The 19010-nt window shown below is 44.9% G+C and overlaps 1 protein-coding gene across 2 annotated transcripts in view; it reads left to right on the top strand.

Annotated features, from left to right (window-relative positions):
- The window catches only part of LOC137629702 (transmembrane protein 62-like), a 113841-nt gene that overhangs the window by 1936 nt on the left and 92895 nt on the right, over positions 1 to 19010 (top strand). For both annotated transcript variants that reach the window (XM_068361260.1, XM_068361259.1), the window contains exons 2-3: positions 1 to 126; positions 15257 to 15365. The exon at positions 1 to 126 is cut by the window's left edge and continues 117 nt beyond it. In XM_068361260.1, the coding sequence (XP_068217361.1) occupies positions 1 to 126; positions 15257 to 15365 (235 nt within the window). The remainder of the gene's footprint in view (positions 127 to 15256; positions 15366 to 19010) is intronic.

Here is a 19010-nt window from a genome sequence, read left to right as displayed (position 1 = left end):
CGCTCCTATTTCCGTGATGTAGATTTCATAAATAAACTCCAAATCGCTGCTAATGATGCTAAAAATGAACACAGGCTAAAGTATAACAAGAAAGACCAACTGGATGGGCTTAGCTGGATTGTTCAGGTGAGTTGTAGTGTATTACCCTGGTGGTCATTATGGAGGTATGATTTATCATTCCTAATCCTTTTACCCCCAAAGGACGTACTGGTACGTTTCACAAAAGCCATCCCTTTACCCCCATGGACGTACCGGTACGTCCTTGCAAAAAAATGCTATAAAAATTTGTTTTTTCAATATTAAACTTAGCCGGTGATCATATAAGCTGTCAGCTCTGCTGCCCGACAGAAAAACCTACGGTCAAAATACGCCAGCGATCGCTATACAGGTAGGGGGTGTACATCAACAGCGCCATCTTTCGAGCAGGTACTCAAGTACTCCATGTAAACACAGATCCAATTTTCTCTCTGTCGTGCCACCGGCAAGACCTACTAAATTCGCTGTTGCTTACTGGATTGGTTTTCACAGATTTTGGTGAAGTACACATTTCTAGTTATTAGCTTTTGCTTTGCAGAGGTTATCTTCAATACTTCCTTGCATTCTTTTATTGAATTTTGGATTATTTGTTGACGACTTGGATAGATTTTGATTTCCCCTTTGACTAATTCAAGATGGCTGACCCTTCTCAAGTCCCTAAATACAGAAAGTGTAGTGCTAGGGACTGTTCAAGGCGTCTTCCGAAGGCCTCTATCGATCCGCACACCGTTTGTTCCAATTGTCGGGGTAAAACCTGTCAATTGGAAGATCGATGTGAGGAATGCGTTGGGCTTTCGGAATTCGATTTTCTCGAATTCCTGAAATATTCACGTAGGCTAGAGAGAGATAGAGTCAGGAGGAGTTCATCTCGCTCCGTTGATATTTCCTCTCCCCATGCCCCACAACCTATTCCTTCCCCTGTAGTGGTTGCTCCTGATCCCCCTTCTAGCACTCAACAACCTTCGATGGCAGATATGATGCGTGCCATCCAGGCTCTGGGTGAGAGAGTCGAGTCATTGGCGAGTGACCGTAACCAACTCATGGCAGACGTCAAGGAGTTGAAGGGTAAGAGTGCAGTGGGTAGTGACAAAGTGAGTGGTAGTTTTGTGGAAAGTGTTAGTGTTGCGCTTGAGGGTGCGTCTGTTCGTGCCTGTCGTCCTCCCAGTCCGGGACCTCTTGCAAGCTCCCAAGCCCAGGGGAGAAGCAATGTCGTACGACCAAAGGGTTCGACAGGCTTTAATCAGCGGACAGACGTTCCCTCCGTGGTTTCGGACGTATCTTGCCAAGATCGCCCCACCCACAAGAAGACGAGAGAGCCCATTTATTCCTCGTCTGCGGAAGATGTTTCTCGGAAGAAACAATGGACCAAGGTCTCACGACCTCTTAAACGCAAGTCGGTCCCTTCCGCGCAAGTCCAACGGCCCAGTTGTAGCCACTGGGTCAGTTCGGACTCGCTGCAGTCTTCCGATGACTGCACACCTCCTAAGAGAGGCAAAGCGGTACCGCAACAGGCAGTAACACCGTCTGTTGCCGCACCTGCTACTGTAGACCCTAAGTGGTCTTTGCTGCAGTCCATGCAGACACAGTTAACATCTTTAATGCAGGACTTTCGTGCGGAGAAGGTTGACGCTGCACCCGTTAGCCTACAACCAACCACGGTTGTGCGTCCAGTAGACGCTAAGGCTACCTTCTCCCGCACTCCAGCTGTGAGAGTCCCGCCACCCATGCGCAGTGTACCCTGCCAGCCGCATGTTGACGTTCAGCGAAGCACGGAACCCTCCGTTGACGTTCGCGAGTTACAACAACAACCTAAGTTGTTTTGTTTTGACGCGGTGCGTCAACCTCCGCAACCCACTGTGGTTACCACTACTCGCCCACAGCAGACTAGACAGTCAGGAGTAGACGCTTTGCGCCCCCGCGCAGCTATGGTTGTTGCCAGCTCACAGACTGGCCAACAGTTCCATGACGTTGCGTCCAGTGCAGTCACGCATGCACCCGTGCTGCCGGACTCAGCTGACCAGCCAATTCCTACTCCTTTGCCGCTTCCTCCTCAGTATTCAGACGATGGACTCTCTGATGATGACGACGCTGCACACCTTGACGACCCGCATACGGACATCGACGAACCCAAGACCACGCCTCCCTCCTTGGACTTTAGAAAAGTTCTTACACTGTTCAAGGAGATGTATCCTGATCAGTTTGTTTCTGCAGCCCCACGCTCTCCTCCATCTGAGTTCGCTTTAGGCACGCAGTCATCCGCGCCTGCCTTTACGAAGCTCGTCCTCGCCCGCTCGTCCAAGAGAGCTTTAAGAGTGTTGGGAGATTGGATGCAGTCCAAGAAGCACCTTGGGAAGACAGCATTCTTGTTTCCCCCTGCGAAACTCGCTTCCAGATCGAGCGTCTGGTATGCCACGGGAGAAGTTATCGGCTTGGGAGTTCCTGCCTCTGCCCAGGGCGACTTCTCAAGTCTAGTAGACTCTCCCCGCAGGTTGGCCATGAGACGCTCCAAGATTTGTTGGACTCCTTCAGACTTAGACCATCTGATGAAAGGAGTGTTCAGAGCCTTCGAGGTTTTTAACTTTTTGGATTGGTGTTTGGGAGCGTTGAGCAGGAAGACCTCCCCTTCTGACAAGGAAACTTCCATGCTCATTATGTCCTGCATGGACAAGGCCATACGGGACGGTTCCAGTGAGCTTGCGGCTTCGTTCGTTTCCGGGGTCCTCAAGAAACGGGAAAACCTTTGCTCCCTCTTGTCAGCTGGAGTAACACAATGTCAGAGATCGGAACTTATGTTTGCTCCTCTCTCGAAGTGCCTTTTCCCAGAGGAGTTGATCAAGGAGATTGCTGCCTCCTTGATTCAAAAAGACACGCATGACCTGGTTGCGTCATCTGCCCGCAAAGCCACCCCTTTGCCTACCGTGTCTAGACCCAGGATGGATACTCCAGCGTCAAGATTTATTCCGCCCTTTCGTGGCAGAGCCTCCAGCAGAGGAGGTGCTCGTGCCGAAGGTAAACGTGGGAGCAAGAAGAAAGGTACCAAGTCCTTTAGAGGCAGAGTCTGACTGCCACCTTCTTCAGACAGCAGTGGGAGCCAGACTCAAGAACTACTGGCAGTCCTGGGAGAACAGGGGCGCAGATGCACAATCTGTGAAGTTGCTCAGAGAAGGGTACAAGATCCCGTTCTTGCGCAAGCCCCCTCTAGCAACGACTCCCATCGACCTCTCTCCCAGGTACAGAGAGGAGGACAAGAGACTAGCTTTGAAGCAAGAGGTGTCTCTCTTACTAGAAAAGGGAGCGGTAGTCAAAGTCCGGGACCATCAATCCCCGGGCTTCTACAACCGTCTCTTCTTAGTGGTAAAGAAGACAGGAGGGTGGAGACCGGTGCTAGACGTCAGTGCTCTGAATGTCTTTGTCACAAAGCAGACGTTCGCCATGGAGACGACAAAGTCTGTTCTAGCAGCGGTCAGGAAGGAAGACTGGATGGTCTCTTTAGACCTCAAGGACGCTTACTTTCACGTCCCCATCCACCCAGATTCCCAATCTTTTCTAAGGTTCGTTTACGGGAAGGTTGTCTACCAATTTCAAGCCCTGTGCTTTGGCCTAAGCACGGCGCCTCTTGTCTTTACGAAACTGATGAGGAATATTGCCAAATTCCTGCATTTAGCAGACATCAGAGCCTCCCTCTATTTGGACGACTGGCTTCTAAGAGCTTCGTCCAGTCGTCGCTGTCTGGAGAATCTAAAGTGGACTCTAGATCTGACCAAGGAATTGGGTCTCCTGGTCAATATGGAAAAGTCCCAACTGGTCCCATCCCAAACTATAGTATACCTAGGGATGGAGATTCACAGTCAAGCTTTTCGGGCTTTTCCGTCGGCCCCCAGAATAAGTCAAGCCCAAGGATGCATCCAGAACATGCTAAAGAAGGACCGATGTTCAGTCAGACAGTGGATGAGTCTGATAGGGACGCTTTCATCACTGGACCAGTTCATTGCGTTAGGGAGACTGCACCTCCGTCCCCTTCAATTTCACCTGGATGTTCACTGGAGAAAGGACAAGACGCTAGAAGCGGTCTCGATCCCCATTTCCGAGAAGATGAAGTCATCACTGACTTGGTGGAAGGACAACATCTACCTCAGAGAGGGTCTGCCCCTGGCTGTTCAGACCCCCAACCACGTTCTCTTCTCGGACGCATCGGACACGGGCTGGGGTGCGACATTAGACGGTCGGGAATGCTCGGGCACTTGGAACTCGGATCAAAGAACGTTACATATCAACTGCAAGGAGCTACTGGCAGTTCATCTGGCCTTGAAAAGCTTCAAGTCCCTCCTTCTAGGCAAGGTGGTGGAGGTGAACTCAGACAACACCACAGCCTTGGCGTACATCTCCAAGCAAGGAGGGACCCATTCTATGACGTTGTACGAGATCGCAAGGGACCTCCTCACCTGGTCAAGAGATCTAAACCTGTCTCTAGTAACGAGGTTCATTCAAGGCAACATGAATGTCATGGCGGACCGCCTCAGTCGGAAGGGTCAAATCATCCCAACAGAATGGACCCTACACAAGAATGTGTGCAAGAGACTATGGGCCACATGGGGCCAACCTACCATAGATCTCTTTGCAACCTCGATGACCAAGAGGCTCCCAACTTATTGCTCGCCAATCCCGGACCCAGCAGCAGTTCATATAGATGCTTTTCTACTGGATTGGTCCCATCTAGACCTTTATGCATTCCCCCCGTTCAAGATTGTCAACAAGGTACTGCAGAAGTTCGCCTCTCACGAAGGGACAAGGTTGACGTTGGTTGCTCCCCTCTGGCCCGCGAGAGAATGGTTCACCGAGGTACTTCAATGGCTGGTGGACGTTCCCAGAACTCTTCCTCTAAGAGTGGACCTTCTACGTCAGCCACACGTAAAGAAGGTACACCCAAGCCTCCACGCTCTTCGTCTGACTGCCTTCAGACTATCGAAAGACTCTCGAGAGCTAGAGGCTTTTCGAAGGAGGCAGCCAGAGCGATTGCTAGAGCAAGGAGGACATCCACTCTTAGAGTCTACCAGTCGAAGTGGGAAGTCTTCCGAAGCTGGTGCAAGTCGGTATCAGTATCCTCAACCAGTACCTCTGTAACCCAAATAGCTGACTTCCTTTTATACCTGAGGAAGGAAAGATCTCTTTCAGCTCCCACGATCAAAGGTTACAGAAGCATGTTGGCAGCAGTCTTCCGTCACAGAGGCTTAGATCTTTCCAACAACAAAGATCTACAGGACCTCCTTAAGTCTTTTGAGACCTCGAAGGAGCGTCGTTTGGCCACACCAGGTTGGAATTTAGACGTGGTACTAAGATTCCTTATGTCAGAAAGGTTCGAGCCACTACAATCAGCCTCCTTTAAAGATCTCACTTTGAAGACTCTTTTCCTCGTCTGCTTAGCAACAGCTAAAAGAGTCAGTGAGATACACGCCTTCAGCAGGAACATCGGATTTTCATCTGAAACGGCTACATGTTCTTTACAGCTTGGTTTTCTAGCCAAAAACGAACTACCTTCTCGTCCTTGGCCGAAATCGTTCGATATTCCAAGCCTTTCTAATTTGGTTGGAAATGAACTAGAAAGAGTCTTATGCCCTGTTAGAGCTCTTAAGTTCTATTTAAGACGAACTAAACCTTTACGAGGACAGTCAGAAGCTTTATGGTGTGCTATTAAGAAACCTTCTTTACCTATGTCAAAGAATGCAGTTTCCTATTATATCAGACTGTTGATACGAGAAGCTCATTCTCATCTGAATGAGGAAGACCATGCTTTGCTGAAGGTAAGGACACATGAAGTTAGAGCTGTCGCAACTTCAGTGGCCTTTAAACAAAACAGATCTCTGCAGAGTATAATGGACGCAACCTATTGGAGAAGCAAGTCAGTGTTCGCGTCTTTTTATCTTAAAGATGTCCAGTCTCTTTACGAGAACTGCTACACCCTGGGACCATTCGTAGCAGCGAGTGCAGTAGTGGGTGAGGGCTCAACCACTACATTCCCCTAATTCCATAACCTTTTTTAATGTTTCTCTTGAAATGTTTTTATTGTTATTTTTTGGGTTGTCCGGAAGGCTAAGAAGCCTTTCGCATCCTGGTTGATTTGGCGGGTGGTCAAATTCTTTTCTTGCGAAGCGCCTAGATTAGAGGTTTTGATGAGGTCCTTTAGTATGGGTTGCAACCCTTGATACTTCAGCTCCTAGGAGTCGCTCAGCATCCTAAGAGGATCGCGAGGCTCAGTAAGGAAGACGTACTTAAAAAGGCAGAGTAATTGTTCAAGTCGACTTCCTTACCAGGTACTTATTTATTTTATGTTTGTTATTTTGAATAACTGCTAAAATGAAATACAAAATACTTAGCTCATAATAATGTAAACATGTAATGCTGGTCTCTACCCACCCCCCTGGGTGTGAATCAGCTTATATGATCACCGGCTAAGTTTAATATTGAAAAATGTTATTTTTATTAATAAAATAAATTTTTGAATATATTTACCCGGTGATCATATATTAAAGGACCCTCCCTTCCTCCCCAATAGAGACCCAGTGGACCGAGGAGAAAATTGGTTCTGTGTTTACATGGAGTACTTGAGTACCTGCTCGACAGATGGCGCTGTTGATGTACACCCCCTACCTGTATAGCGATCGCTGGCGTATTTTGACCGTAGGTTTTTCTGTCGGGCAGCAGAGCTGACAGCTTATATGATCACCGGGTAAGTATATTCAAAAATTTATTTTATTAATAAAAATAACATTTTCATATTTTTTGATAATTTTTTTGAGAAAATTCAGGCATTTTCCAAGAGAATGAGACCAACCTGACCTCTCTATGACAAAAATTAAGGCTGTTAGTGCAATTTAAAAAAAATATACTGCAAAATGTGCTGGGAAAAAAATAACCCCTTGGGGGTTAAGCGTTGGAAATTTCCAAATACCCTGGGGGTAAAAGGGTTAATAAAGAGCTCATTTGCCTGGACTCAAAGGGAAGCCATATTATCATTTCAAATTGATTTTATAGATCAACGCTCTTTCTCTCAGAATTGTAGGAATAATAAATGTCCAAGGGAAATATACGTTGATTGTGTTTCCCAATTGAAGTAAACTAACATGATACTCAATATGAAAAGAATGATAGTGGTGCAGATTCTTGGGAACTGTTGATCTCATTAACCTTATACAGTAGTTGGAGAGATTGACTGTAACGCCCATTATTTACCCTCCATACTCTCCAATGATTTTAAAGAGCAATCTTACTGGAGGTGACTTATTTCAGGCAAATCATCCTGAATCCCATCAAGAGCATAGTAACTAATACATTTGCTATGTATTGTACCTCATCTCCTTCTTCATTAAATAGCCAGAAGAAGAAATTAATGTAACGGATGAAGTACAAGCAGTAGATAGGGAATTCATAATCTTTGAAGAGGGTAGACCTAAACATGAACAGCTGTATTTTGCAATGGTTGTTTACTTTGCAGTCTTATATTTTGTATCTAATGAGTCATGATTTCCAAGTAGATGCTTAGTTTTTCTTAGTTCTGATAATGTAATGATTAGGGAATTTTGTGTTTAGAGTAATAATTACAATAATTAGGGATATGTTTATCTTTATCATTTATGATGGATGTTGAATTGAATCTATTAATATAACTTGTCTCTCCTTAATCTCAATTTGATGAAATTTTTGTTTGGTGCAGGTGACAAAATTTCAAGTCAACCATGTGGAAATTATTACATGAAATATATATTTTCAATATTTAACTTAGCCGGTGATTATATAGCTGCAACTCTGTTGCTCGACAGACAACTCTACGGAAAAACTCGCCAGCGATCGCTACACAGGTTGCGGGTGTGCCCAACAGCGCCATCTGTCGACCAGATACCCAGCTCTCAATGTAAACAAAAACTCAATTTTCTCTCTGTCGAGGTGTCGACAAGACGTACTTTACTCGCTGTTGCTAAACTGGAGTTTTTCACATCTATTTGGTGAAGTACTATATTCTAGTTTTGAGCTTTCGCAATGCAGGTGTTTTATCTTCATCTTAAATCTTGAACTCGTTTTGGATAGATTTAATTATGGTGACAAAGAGAGTATGGACTTTCTTTCACTTTTAAATGGCCGACCCTTCCCTTAGACGGAAGTGTGTTTAGGCTTTTAGTAATTATCTTATCACGTTATAAATTATTTATAGATTTTCCTCTATATATTTTATATCTCTCCGCCTTTATTAGGTCTCTTCGATTAACTTTCCATTTATTATAAACATATAAAAATAAATTTTAATGTTTTGTTTATATGCGACCTTTCCTGAGAGTAGGCGGTCCTAACTTGGAAACCGAAGTTAATCAACGTTGAGCCCTTTATATCGTAATTAGCTTTTAAAGAGCTAAGGATTTAAAACTTTTTAAATGTAATATTTTATGAAAGAATTTCTTTGATAGTCTTCGTACTGTTTTCAAAGATGAACTAACGTTTAGTTTATTTATGCTACGCAGTTGTTGACGTTCAGGACGTTCAACATGCGCTCTATCGTTACGATAGAGAGAGAGTGTATCACGGTTTCACTTTGCAGTAAGAGTAAATCGATTCTGACGTTTTGTTCATTCTTTCTTAGCTTAAATGTTTTAAATTCTATTTTAAAGGAACTTTTTATTTGAAAAACCTTTCAGTTTTTTCCTTTAGTCAAATAACATGTTTTTCTGACGAAATATAATTGGGCTCTTCTCTTAGGTGCGAAATCAAGAGAGAAAGAGAGAGAGAGATAGAGACGGAGGGAGAGAGAGGAGAGAAAACGTTCCGTTCAAGCGGGTAATGTTGTTCTCGAGTTACTCTCGTCCCTAGTCTCTGTACGGGGAGGAAGGATAAAACGTTTTTAGTTTTTTATTCTCGTCCCCAGGCTATGTGCGGTGAGAGATTGAAAACGTAGTTTATATGAACTAGTGTTTAGTCTCTTTCCCAGCCACTGATTTTTTTATCTTAAAATATGTTTTCTGTTTTTTGCTGGTATTAATGAGCTTGCATTATACGACTGATTTCGCAATTACTACCTTTTAATGAAGGGTAGAATTGCGTGTTTCAGGTAGAAATCAGTAAAAGTTTCGATTTCAGTGAAATAAGTGCAAAACAGAAAATCGAAGTGATAAAGTGATATGCGCAAAGTGTTACAGTGTTGCGTCCGAGGGTTCGTCTGTTCGTGCCTGTCGCTCACCTAGTCCGGGACCTCTTGCATGCTCCCAAGCCCAGGGGAGAAGTAATGTCAAACGACTTATGGGTTCGAGAGGCCTTGATCAACTAACAGACGTTTTCCCTCTATGGTATCAGATGTATCTTACCAAGATCTCCCCTACCATAAGATGAGAGAGACGTTGTTTCTCCTCGTCATCCGAAGGCTTTTCGCATAAGAAACCTGTCACAAGGTTTCGAAGCCCTTAAGCGAAAGTCAGTCCTTTCAGGACAGGTCCAGCGTCCTGGTTACAACCATTAGGACAGCTCTGACCCTATGCAGTCATCGGATAACTGCTCGTCGCCTAACAAAAGCGTAACACAGACTCCGAGAGTCTTTTTTGTTGGCAAAGTGTTGCGGTCACAGACGTTACCCTCGTCTCTTACCACAACCATTTCCGTTGATCCTTAATGGGTTGTATGGCAAGACATGCAGTATATGCTTGCCTCCCTTATGGAAGACTATTCTGCCGATTAGTCCGTTGAGTCTAGCCGTTTATCTCATCGATATCCTGGCTTTCAGCCAACCTAACGTTCCTTAGTGCTTACTGTTGACGTTGGCGTAGCTTAGTCACGTCAGTCAGGTTGTTTAGAACCACACTCGATGCGGTCTCGTGTGGTTTTTCAGCCGCATTTGGACGTTAGGCCACTTGCTGATGCTCCTGTTGACGTTCAAGACGTTCACTAACAATCGGAGTTGACTTGTTTTGACGCTGTGCGTCAACCTCCGCATTCTAGAGTTGTTTTGACTGCTCAGTCTAGGCAGTCAAAGCAGTCTCGAGTGGACGCTGTGCGTCCTCACGCACCTGTTGTTGTTGACAGTTCAGTTGTTGACAGTTCACAGACTGTCAAGCAGTTACATGACGTTGCGTTCTGGTCCGCTACTAATGCACCAGTAAGTGTGGACTCTGCTTGTAAAGCATTGCCACCACGGTAGGTCTCTCCCTTGCTTGAGACTCAGCTGTTATCGGACAAGGTTCCTGTAGATGAGGAAGTTGCTGTTCCCCCTCCTACTGATATTCTCTTGAGGACTCTGTCAGATGGAAAGGAGCCTAAAGCTGCTTAGCCCCCTATGGACTTTAATTAAATCATGATGATTTTTTTAAGGATCTTTGTCCGGATCTTTTTGTAACTGCTGCTCCTCGTTCGCCTAAACGTCAGAGCTTACACTAGGCCTAGCTACTTCGAAGCCGTTGTTTTTAAGCTAGTGCTCTCTCGCTCTCCTAGAGAGCTTTACGTTGGCTAGGCGACTGGTTTTTCACCAGGAGGAGTTTGGGGGATACAGCCTTTGCTTTCCCTTCTTTTTAACTGGTTTATAGAGCGAGAGTCTGATATGACACGAGAGAAGTTCTCGGCTTGGGAGTTCATGCCTCTGCCCAGATAGACTTCTCAATTCTCGTAGACTCTCCCTGGCGCCTGGCCAGGAGACGCTCCAAGTTTTTTACAGGTCAACTTCACAGCTGTTTTCGAGCCTTTGAAGTTTTGCTGTACAATTATGTCATGCATAACAAGGCTTTCAGGAATGGTAAGCGGTACCGCCTCAGTCGCTAACCCCGTCTGTTGCCGCACCTGCTCCCGTAGACCCTAAATGGGCTTTGCTGCAAGACATGCAGTCCAAGCTTGCGTCCTTGATAGAGGACTTTAATGCGGAGAAGGTTGCTACCGAACCTTCTGGCCAACAACCTTCCAACCGGTCGGTTGTGCGCCCTGTTGACGCTGGGGTAACCTACTCGCGTCTGCCAGTTGAGGTGGTTCCTCCACCGATGCGACCCAGTGTGGGTTGCCAGCCGCACGTTGACGTTAAGCGACGCTCGGAGGTGGTTGTTGACGTTCAGGACGTTCAACAACCAGCAGAGGTGACTTGTTTTGACGCAGTGCGTCAACCTCAGCAACCCGGTAGGGTGTTGACTGCACAACCCAGACGGTCTAGACAGTCTCAGGTTGACGCTGTGCTTCCTCGCGCACCCATGGTTGTTGACAGTTCACAGACTGTGCAGCAGTTCCATGATGTTGCGTCCGGCTCCGTCACGCATGCACCAGTGCGACCGGACTCAGCGAGCCAGACGTTGCCCACTCCGTTGCCGTTTCCTCATCAGTTTTCGGATGAGGAACCCTCTGATGAGGACGTTGCTGAACAACAAGACGATCAGCCCCCAGAATAGATCAAGCCCTGCTATCCATCCAGAAGATGCTGAAGAAGGAACGCTGCTCAGTCAGGCTGTGGATGAGTCTGGTAGGGACGCTGTCATCCGTGGAACAATTTGTGTCACTAGGAAGACTACACCTCCGTCCTCTTCAATACCATCTAGCTTTTCACTGGAAAAAGGACAAGACGCTAGAAGCGGTCTCGATCCCGGTTTCCGAAAAGATAAAGTCTTGTCTGACTTGGTGGAAGGACAATATCAACCTAAGAGAGAGTCTTCCCCTGGCTGTTCAGACTCCCAACCACGTTCTCTTCTCGGACGCATCGGACGTGGGCTGGGGCGCGACACTAGACGGTCGGGAATGCTCAGGACTGTGGAACTCGAGTCAGAGGAGCATGCATATCAACTGCAAGGAGCTGTTGGCAGTGCATCTGGCCTTGAAAAGCTTCAAGTCTCTCCTTCGAGGCAAAGTGGTGGAAGTTAACTCGGACATCACCACGGCCTTGGCGTACATCTCCAAACAAGGAGGTACCCACTCACTGACGTTGTACGAGATCGCAAGGGACCTGCTCATCTGGTCAAAAGGTCAAGACATCTCCCTAGTAACGAGGTTCATCCAAGGCGACTTGAACGTCATAGCAGATTGTCTCATTCGGAAAGGGCAAGTAATTCCAACCGAATGGACCCTCCACAAGGATGTGTGCAAGAGACTTTGGGCCACTTGGGGTAAAACCATCCATAGATCTCTTTGCAACCTCGCTGACCAAGAGGCTTTCAATCTATTGCTCTCCAGTCCCGGACCCAGCAGCAATACATATAGATGCTTTCCTCCTAGATTGGTCACATCTGGATCTCTACGCATTCCCACCGTTCAAGATTGTCAACAAGGTACTGCAGAAGTTCGCCTCTCACGAAGGGACAAGGTTGACGTTAGTTGCTTCCCTCTGGCCCGCGAGAGAATGGTTCACCGAGATACTTCGATGGTTAGTAGACGTTCCCAGTAGTCTTCCTCTAAGGGTAGACCTTCTACGTCAGCCACACGTAAAGAAGGTACTCCAAAGCCTCCACGCTCTTCGTCTGTCTGCCTTCAGACTATCGAAAGACTCTCGAGAGCTAGAGGCTTTTTGAAGGAAGCAGCCAGTGCGATTGCTAGAGCAAGGAGAGCGTCTTCCATTAGAGTCTACCAATCGAAGTGGGAAGTCTTCCGAGACTGGTGCAAGTCAGTTTCTGTATCCTCGACCAGTACCTCTGTAGCTCAAATAGCTGTTTTTCTCTTATACCTGAGAAAAGGACGATCCCTTTCAGCTCCCACTATCAAGGGCTACAGAAGCATGTTGGCATCGGTCTTCCGGCATAGAGGCTTAGATCTTTCCAAACATAAAGATCTGCAAGACCTCCTTAAGTCTTTTGAGACCACCAAGGAGCGTCGTTTGGCTACCCCTGGATGGAATTTAGACGTGGTACTAAGATTCTTCATGTCAGACAGGTTGGAGCCGTTACAATCAGCCTCCCTGAAAGATCTCACTCTTAAGACTCTTTTCCTGGTATGCTTAGCCTCGGCTAAAAGAGTCAGTGAGATTCATGCCTTCAGCAAGAACATCGGATTTTCGTCAGAAAAAGCCACTTGTTCGCTGCAACTTGGTTTTCTAGCCAAAAATGAGCTGCCTTCTCGGCCTTGGCCTAAATCTTTCGATATCCCCAGCTTATCGGAGATCGTAGGCAATGAACTAGAAAGAGTCTTATGCCCTGTTAGAGCTCTTAAGTTCTATTTAAAGCGTACTAAACCTTTACAAGGCCAATCTGAAGCTTTATGGTGTTCAGTTAAGAAACCATCCTTGCCTATGTCAAAGAATGCTTGGTCAGACTTTATCAGATTGTTAATACGAGAAGCTCATTCACATCTGAGTGAGGAAGACCGAACTTTGCTTAAGGTGAAGACGCACGAAGTTAGAGCTGTAACAACTTCCGTGGCCTTTAAGCAAAATATATCTCTGCAAAGTATAATGGACGCAACCTATTGGAGAAGCAAGTCAGTGTTCGCGTCATTTTACTTGAAAGATGTCCAGTCTCTTTACAAGAACTGCTACACACTGGGACCATTCGTAGCAGCGAGTGCAGTAGTGGGTGAGGGCTCAACCACTACAATTCCCTAATTCCTTATCCTTTTAATCTGTCTCTTGAAATGTTGTTTTTTTATGGGTTGTCCGGAAGGCTAAGAAGCCTTTCGCATCCTGGTTGATTTGGCGGGTGGTCAAAGTCATTTCTTGAGAGCGCCTAGATTAGGGGTTTGATGAGGTCCTGTTGTATGGGTTGCAACCCTTGATACTTCAGATCCTAGGGGTCGATCAGCATCCTAAGAGGATCGCGAGGCTCCGTAAGGAAGACGTACTTAAAAGGCAGAGTAATTGTTCAAGTCGACTTCCTTACCAGTACCTATTTATTTTGTTTTTGTTATTTTGATAACTTCTAGAATGAAATAAAAAACTCTTAGCTCATAAAAGTGTAAACATATATTGCTGGTCTCTACCCACCATCCTGGGTGTGAATCAGCTATATAATCACCGGCTAAGTTAAATATTGAAAAATGTTATTTTGATTATAAAATAAATTTTTGAATATACTTACCCGGTGATTATAAATTAAATGACCCTCCCTTCCTCCCCAATAGAGACGCAGTGGGACGAGGAGAAAATTGAGTCTTTGTTTACATTGAGAGCTGGGTATCTGGTCGATAGATGGCGCTGTTGGGCACACCCGCAACCTGTGTAGCGATCGCTGGCGAGTTTTTCCGTAGAGTTGTCTGTCGAGCAACAGAGTTGCAGCTATATAATCACCGGGTAAGTATATTCAGAAATTTATTTTATAATCAAAATAACATATTACTGTATTATAGAAATTATCGCATACTGTACGTCCCATTCAAAATTGTCTGTAACACCGGAGGAACATTCTTTATGTCAAGTGTATAAGTTTTTTCCACTCATATTTATTATTGCTCAAATCTAGTCGATCACTATCTACTGTGTGACAATCTAATGGTTACATTGCAACTATAAACTCCATTAACTGTGGTCATTAAGATTGCTTGCTCTTAATGCCAGCTGTTAAAAGCTACCAAGTTCTTTTGCCTAACATAGATTGTAATTCTTATTTGGCAGATTTCATAAATTGATTGTCGGAATTGTATTACTGTTTTCATTCAGGAGTTGTAGAGCTGAAATTTTAAAATTAAAGTTTATTATTGTTATGTCATTTAGAGCATGTAAACCTGAATTGCTACATGGTTTTCTTCATATATTTTGAAGTATAAAAAGATAGGTGAATCTGGAATAATGATGCTTACTATTTAGCAAAACCAAGCAACCGTAGATGGAGGATAAAAATATATAGGATTATAAATCTAGTTTAAGGTTTTCGTTGGATGTACAAATATTTGAAGTATGATCTTTTATCACATAGTGCCTTTACAATTGAAACCATAAACAGAAATTATGCATTTGTTCACAGTATTTGTGTGCAGTTAAATGATGAATTATTATAGTGTGAATCATCTGGTTGCAGAATTCAGGTTAATGAAACTTTCAAGTACTGTATCTAGTTTGTAGCCAATAAATTAGTTCACCCTAAATAATTCTCTCTTTTATAAACATTTAAAAATAGCTGACATATCAAACCTTGTATGATACTGTTGTATAGCACTATTGTAAGCTGTGCAGTTTCCAAACATTCATATATGTCGGTGTGATATGCTTTTATGTATCATGATAGATAGATAAAAAGAGAGAAAGGTAAAGGATGGCCAGCATACAGGTTTAATTTTTAGCAATGGATTTACTCACCAGGTCTCGGATATCCACTTGCGGGCTGGAGATGAGATGGAAATACAGCACTTCCAGGAATTTGTTGAAGATGCTCTAAACATCTTGAAACCTTCTGCTGTGTTAGTTACAGGTATAGTAATTTCTGTTTTCATTCCTACCGTATTTTATATATCCTTCCTATAGTGGGATAGTATAAAGAAAGACAATACAGTACAATTTTACCCTCAGTATTTGAAATTCATTTCTGTTTAATCTGGATGCTCTTAGTTTTGAAAACTAGTCTGAAAATAAGAAATTTTCAGAAAATTTTTGAAACTCAAACATCATATCTTTTGCAACTATGATAAAAAAGTACAAGTAAATGTGAGGTATGCATGTTTTTAAAATGGTGGTAAATACCGCAATGTAACATTTTTCAATATTAATCTTACCCGATAATCATGTAGCTGTCAACTCTGTTGCCGACAGAAATCTACGGTCGGGATACGCCAGCGATCGCTATACAGGTGGGGGTGAACACCACAGCGCCATCTGTGGTCAGGTACTCCAGTACTTCTTGTCAACACCACCTCAATTTTTCCTCTGTCGTGCCTCCGGCTAGACCTACATGGATACGCTGTTGATTCTGGAGTTATTGCTCACGATTTGGTGATGTATTTGCTCTAGAGTTTAGCCTTCGCTATTCAGGAAGCTATATCATTAGCTTAGCAAGTTTTTGGAATTAATTTGATTTAATTTTGGTACGAAGAGAGTATGAACTCTCTTTCACTTTTACTTGGCCGACCCTTCCCTTAGACGGAAGTGTTGGTGTCGAAGAGAGTATAGACTCTCTTAATTTTGCTTAACAAAAGTTATAGATTTATTTTATATCTCTCCGCCTTTTATAGGCCTCTTTGATTAACTTCCTTTTATTATAAACTTATTAAAATTAATTTTTATATTTGTTTATATTCGACCTTTCCTAATAGTAGGCGGTCTTTTCTTGGAACCGAAGTTAATTAACATTGAGCCCGTCATTTCGTTTTTACCTGTTAACATATTATGCTATTTTAATGTTTTTGAAAGAATTTCTTTGATAGTCTCGTACTGTTTTCAAAGTTGAACTAACGTTTTGTTTTGTCTCTGCAGTTGTTGACGTTCAGAACGTTCAACTTGCGCTCTATCGTTACGATAGAGAGAGAGTCTATCACGGTGTCACGTTGCAGTAAGAGTAAACCGATTCTAGCGTTTTGTTCATTCTTTCTTAGCTTAAATGGTTTTAATTCTTATAAAGGAACTTTTTATTTGGGAAATCTTTCAGTTTTTTTCCTTTAACAATAATATGTTTTAACGATATATATAATTGGGCTCTTCTCTCAGGTGCTAAGTCAAGAGAGAGAGAGAGAGAGATAGAGACGGAGGGAGAGAGAGGAGGATAAACGTTTCCTTCAAGCGGGTAACGTTGTTATCGTTTTTGCTCTTCTCCCTAGTCTCTTTAGGGGAAGAAGGTAAACGTTTCTAGAGTTTTATTCTTGTTCTCAGGCTTTATGCGGTGAGAGATTTTAAACGTAGTTTATTTGATCTAGTGTTTAGTCTCTTTTCCAGCCACTGAATTATTTATCTTTCATTATGTTTTTCTGTTACATTGTAATACTGTTTTCGCAATTACTAACTTTTAATGAAGGATAGAATTGCGTGTTTCAGGTACAAACCACTTAAAGTTTCGAGTTCAGTGAAATAAGTGCAAACAGAAAATCAAAAGTGATAAAGTGATAAGCGCAAAGTGTTACAGTGTTGCGTTCGAGGGTTCGTCTGTTCGTGCCAGTTGTTCGCCTAGTCTGGGACCTCTTACAAGCTCCCAAGCCCAGGGGAGAAGTAACGTCGAAGGACTTATGGGTTCATCAGGCCTTGATCGACGAACAGACGTTTCCCTCCGTGGTTTCGGGTGTTACCAACTCACGTAGCCGACGTGATCACCCCACCCACACAAAGACGAGAGAGCCCTTTTATTCCTCGTCTGCGGAAGAGGTTTCTCGCAGAAACCATGGACCAAATCTTGCAGCTTTTAAGTGCAAGTCGGTCCCTTCCGCGCAAGTCCAACTCCTAGGTGGTGCCATTAGCACTGGGTCAGTTCGGACTTGCTGCAGTACGACAACTGCACACCTCCCAGAGAGGCAAGGTGGTATCGCAACAGACAGTAACTCCGTCTGTTGCCGCACCAGCTGTTTTAGACCCTCAGTCTCAACGGACAGTAGCTCCGTTTGTTGTTGTCTTTCTTAAACTCTAGTGGTCTATGCTGCTGACAATGCAGTCTCAGCTTGCGGTGTTGATGCAGGAGTTTCAGGCAGAGAAGGTTAGCACACCTCCTCCTGCGAGCGCTCCTCCACCTCTGCGCAGTCCACCCTGCCAGACGTATGATGTTGAGGTTCCTCAACCTACCTCCACGCGTGAGCTGCCGCATTGGGAGTTGCCATATACCAGCGCTGTGCAGCAATATGCGGCATCCTCCTCAACCCATGAGGCAGGAGCCTCATGCTATGCGGCATCCTCCTCAACCCATGAGGCAGGAGTCTCATGCTATGAGGAGCCTCATGCTATGCGGCATCCTCCTCAAACCATGAGGCAGGAGCCTCATGCTATGCGGCAACCGCCTCAACCCATGAGGCAGGAGCCTCATACTATGCGGCATCCTCCTCAACGCATGCGGCATAAGCCTCATCCCTTGCAGCATGAGCCTCATCCCATGCAGCATGAGCCTCATACCATGCAGCATGAGCCTCATCCCATGCAGCATGAGCCTCATCCCATGCAGCATAAGCCGCACGCCATGCAACATGCTCTGCTTACCTTACAGCATGCTCTACATACAGCATGCTCTGCATACAGCATGCTCTGCATACCTTACCGCATGCTTCTCAGTCACACATCTTTGGTTGTTGCCAACTCACTAGACTGTCAAGCAGTTTCATAACGTTGCCTTCTAGTCTGCTGCTTTTGCACCAGTGAAACCCTCACTGAGAGAACTTAGCTTTTCTCGGATATGGTTCCTGTAGATGAGAAAGTGCTATTCTCCCTCCTTCTGATATTCCCTTGAGGACTCTGTCATTTGGAGAGGAGCCTTTAGCTGCTTAGCCTCCTATGGACTTTTATTTAAGCATAACATGCTTCCAGGGAGGGTAATGGTTCCACTTCAGTCGCTAACCCCGTCTGTTACCACACCTGCTCCCATAGACCTTGAGCTGTGTTGCAAGACATGCAGTCCAAGCTTAGTCCTTGTTAGAGGATTTTTTGTTTACGGAGTCAGTGTGTCACTGGGAAGACGTTCAACAACCAGCAGAAGTGACTTGTTGTGACGCAGTGCGGTAACCTCAGCAACCCGATAAGGAGTTGTCTGTACGACCCAGACAGTCTAGACAGCTTCGGGTTGTCACTGTACTTCCTCGCTTCCCCATGGTTGACAGTTCACAGACTGTGCAGCAGTACCATGATCTTGTGTCCGGCTCCGTCAGACGACTAGCTTTTAAGAGCTCCCACAAGTCGTCGCTGTCTGGAGATTCTCAGATGGACTATGGATCTGACCAAGGAACTGGGCCTCCTGGTCAATTTTGAGGAGTCCCAGCTCGTCCCATCCCAGACCATTGTCTACCTGGGTATGGATCTTCAGAGTCGAGCTTTTCGGGCTTTTCCGTCGGCCCCAAGGATCTACTAAGCCCTAGATTGCATCCAGAGCATGCTGAGAAGGAACCGATGCTCAGTCAGGTAGTGGATGAGTCTAACAGGGACACTTTCATCGCTG

Source organism: Palaemon carinicauda, chromosome 37 (genome assembly GCF_036898095.1).
Source record: "Palaemon carinicauda isolate YSFRI2023 chromosome 37, ASM3689809v2, whole genome shotgun sequence".
Classification (NCBI taxonomy): domain Eukaryota; kingdom Metazoa; phylum Arthropoda; class Malacostraca; order Decapoda; family Palaemonidae; genus Palaemon; species Palaemon carinicauda.
This window is presented reverse-complemented; position numbering and strand designations above follow the sequence as displayed.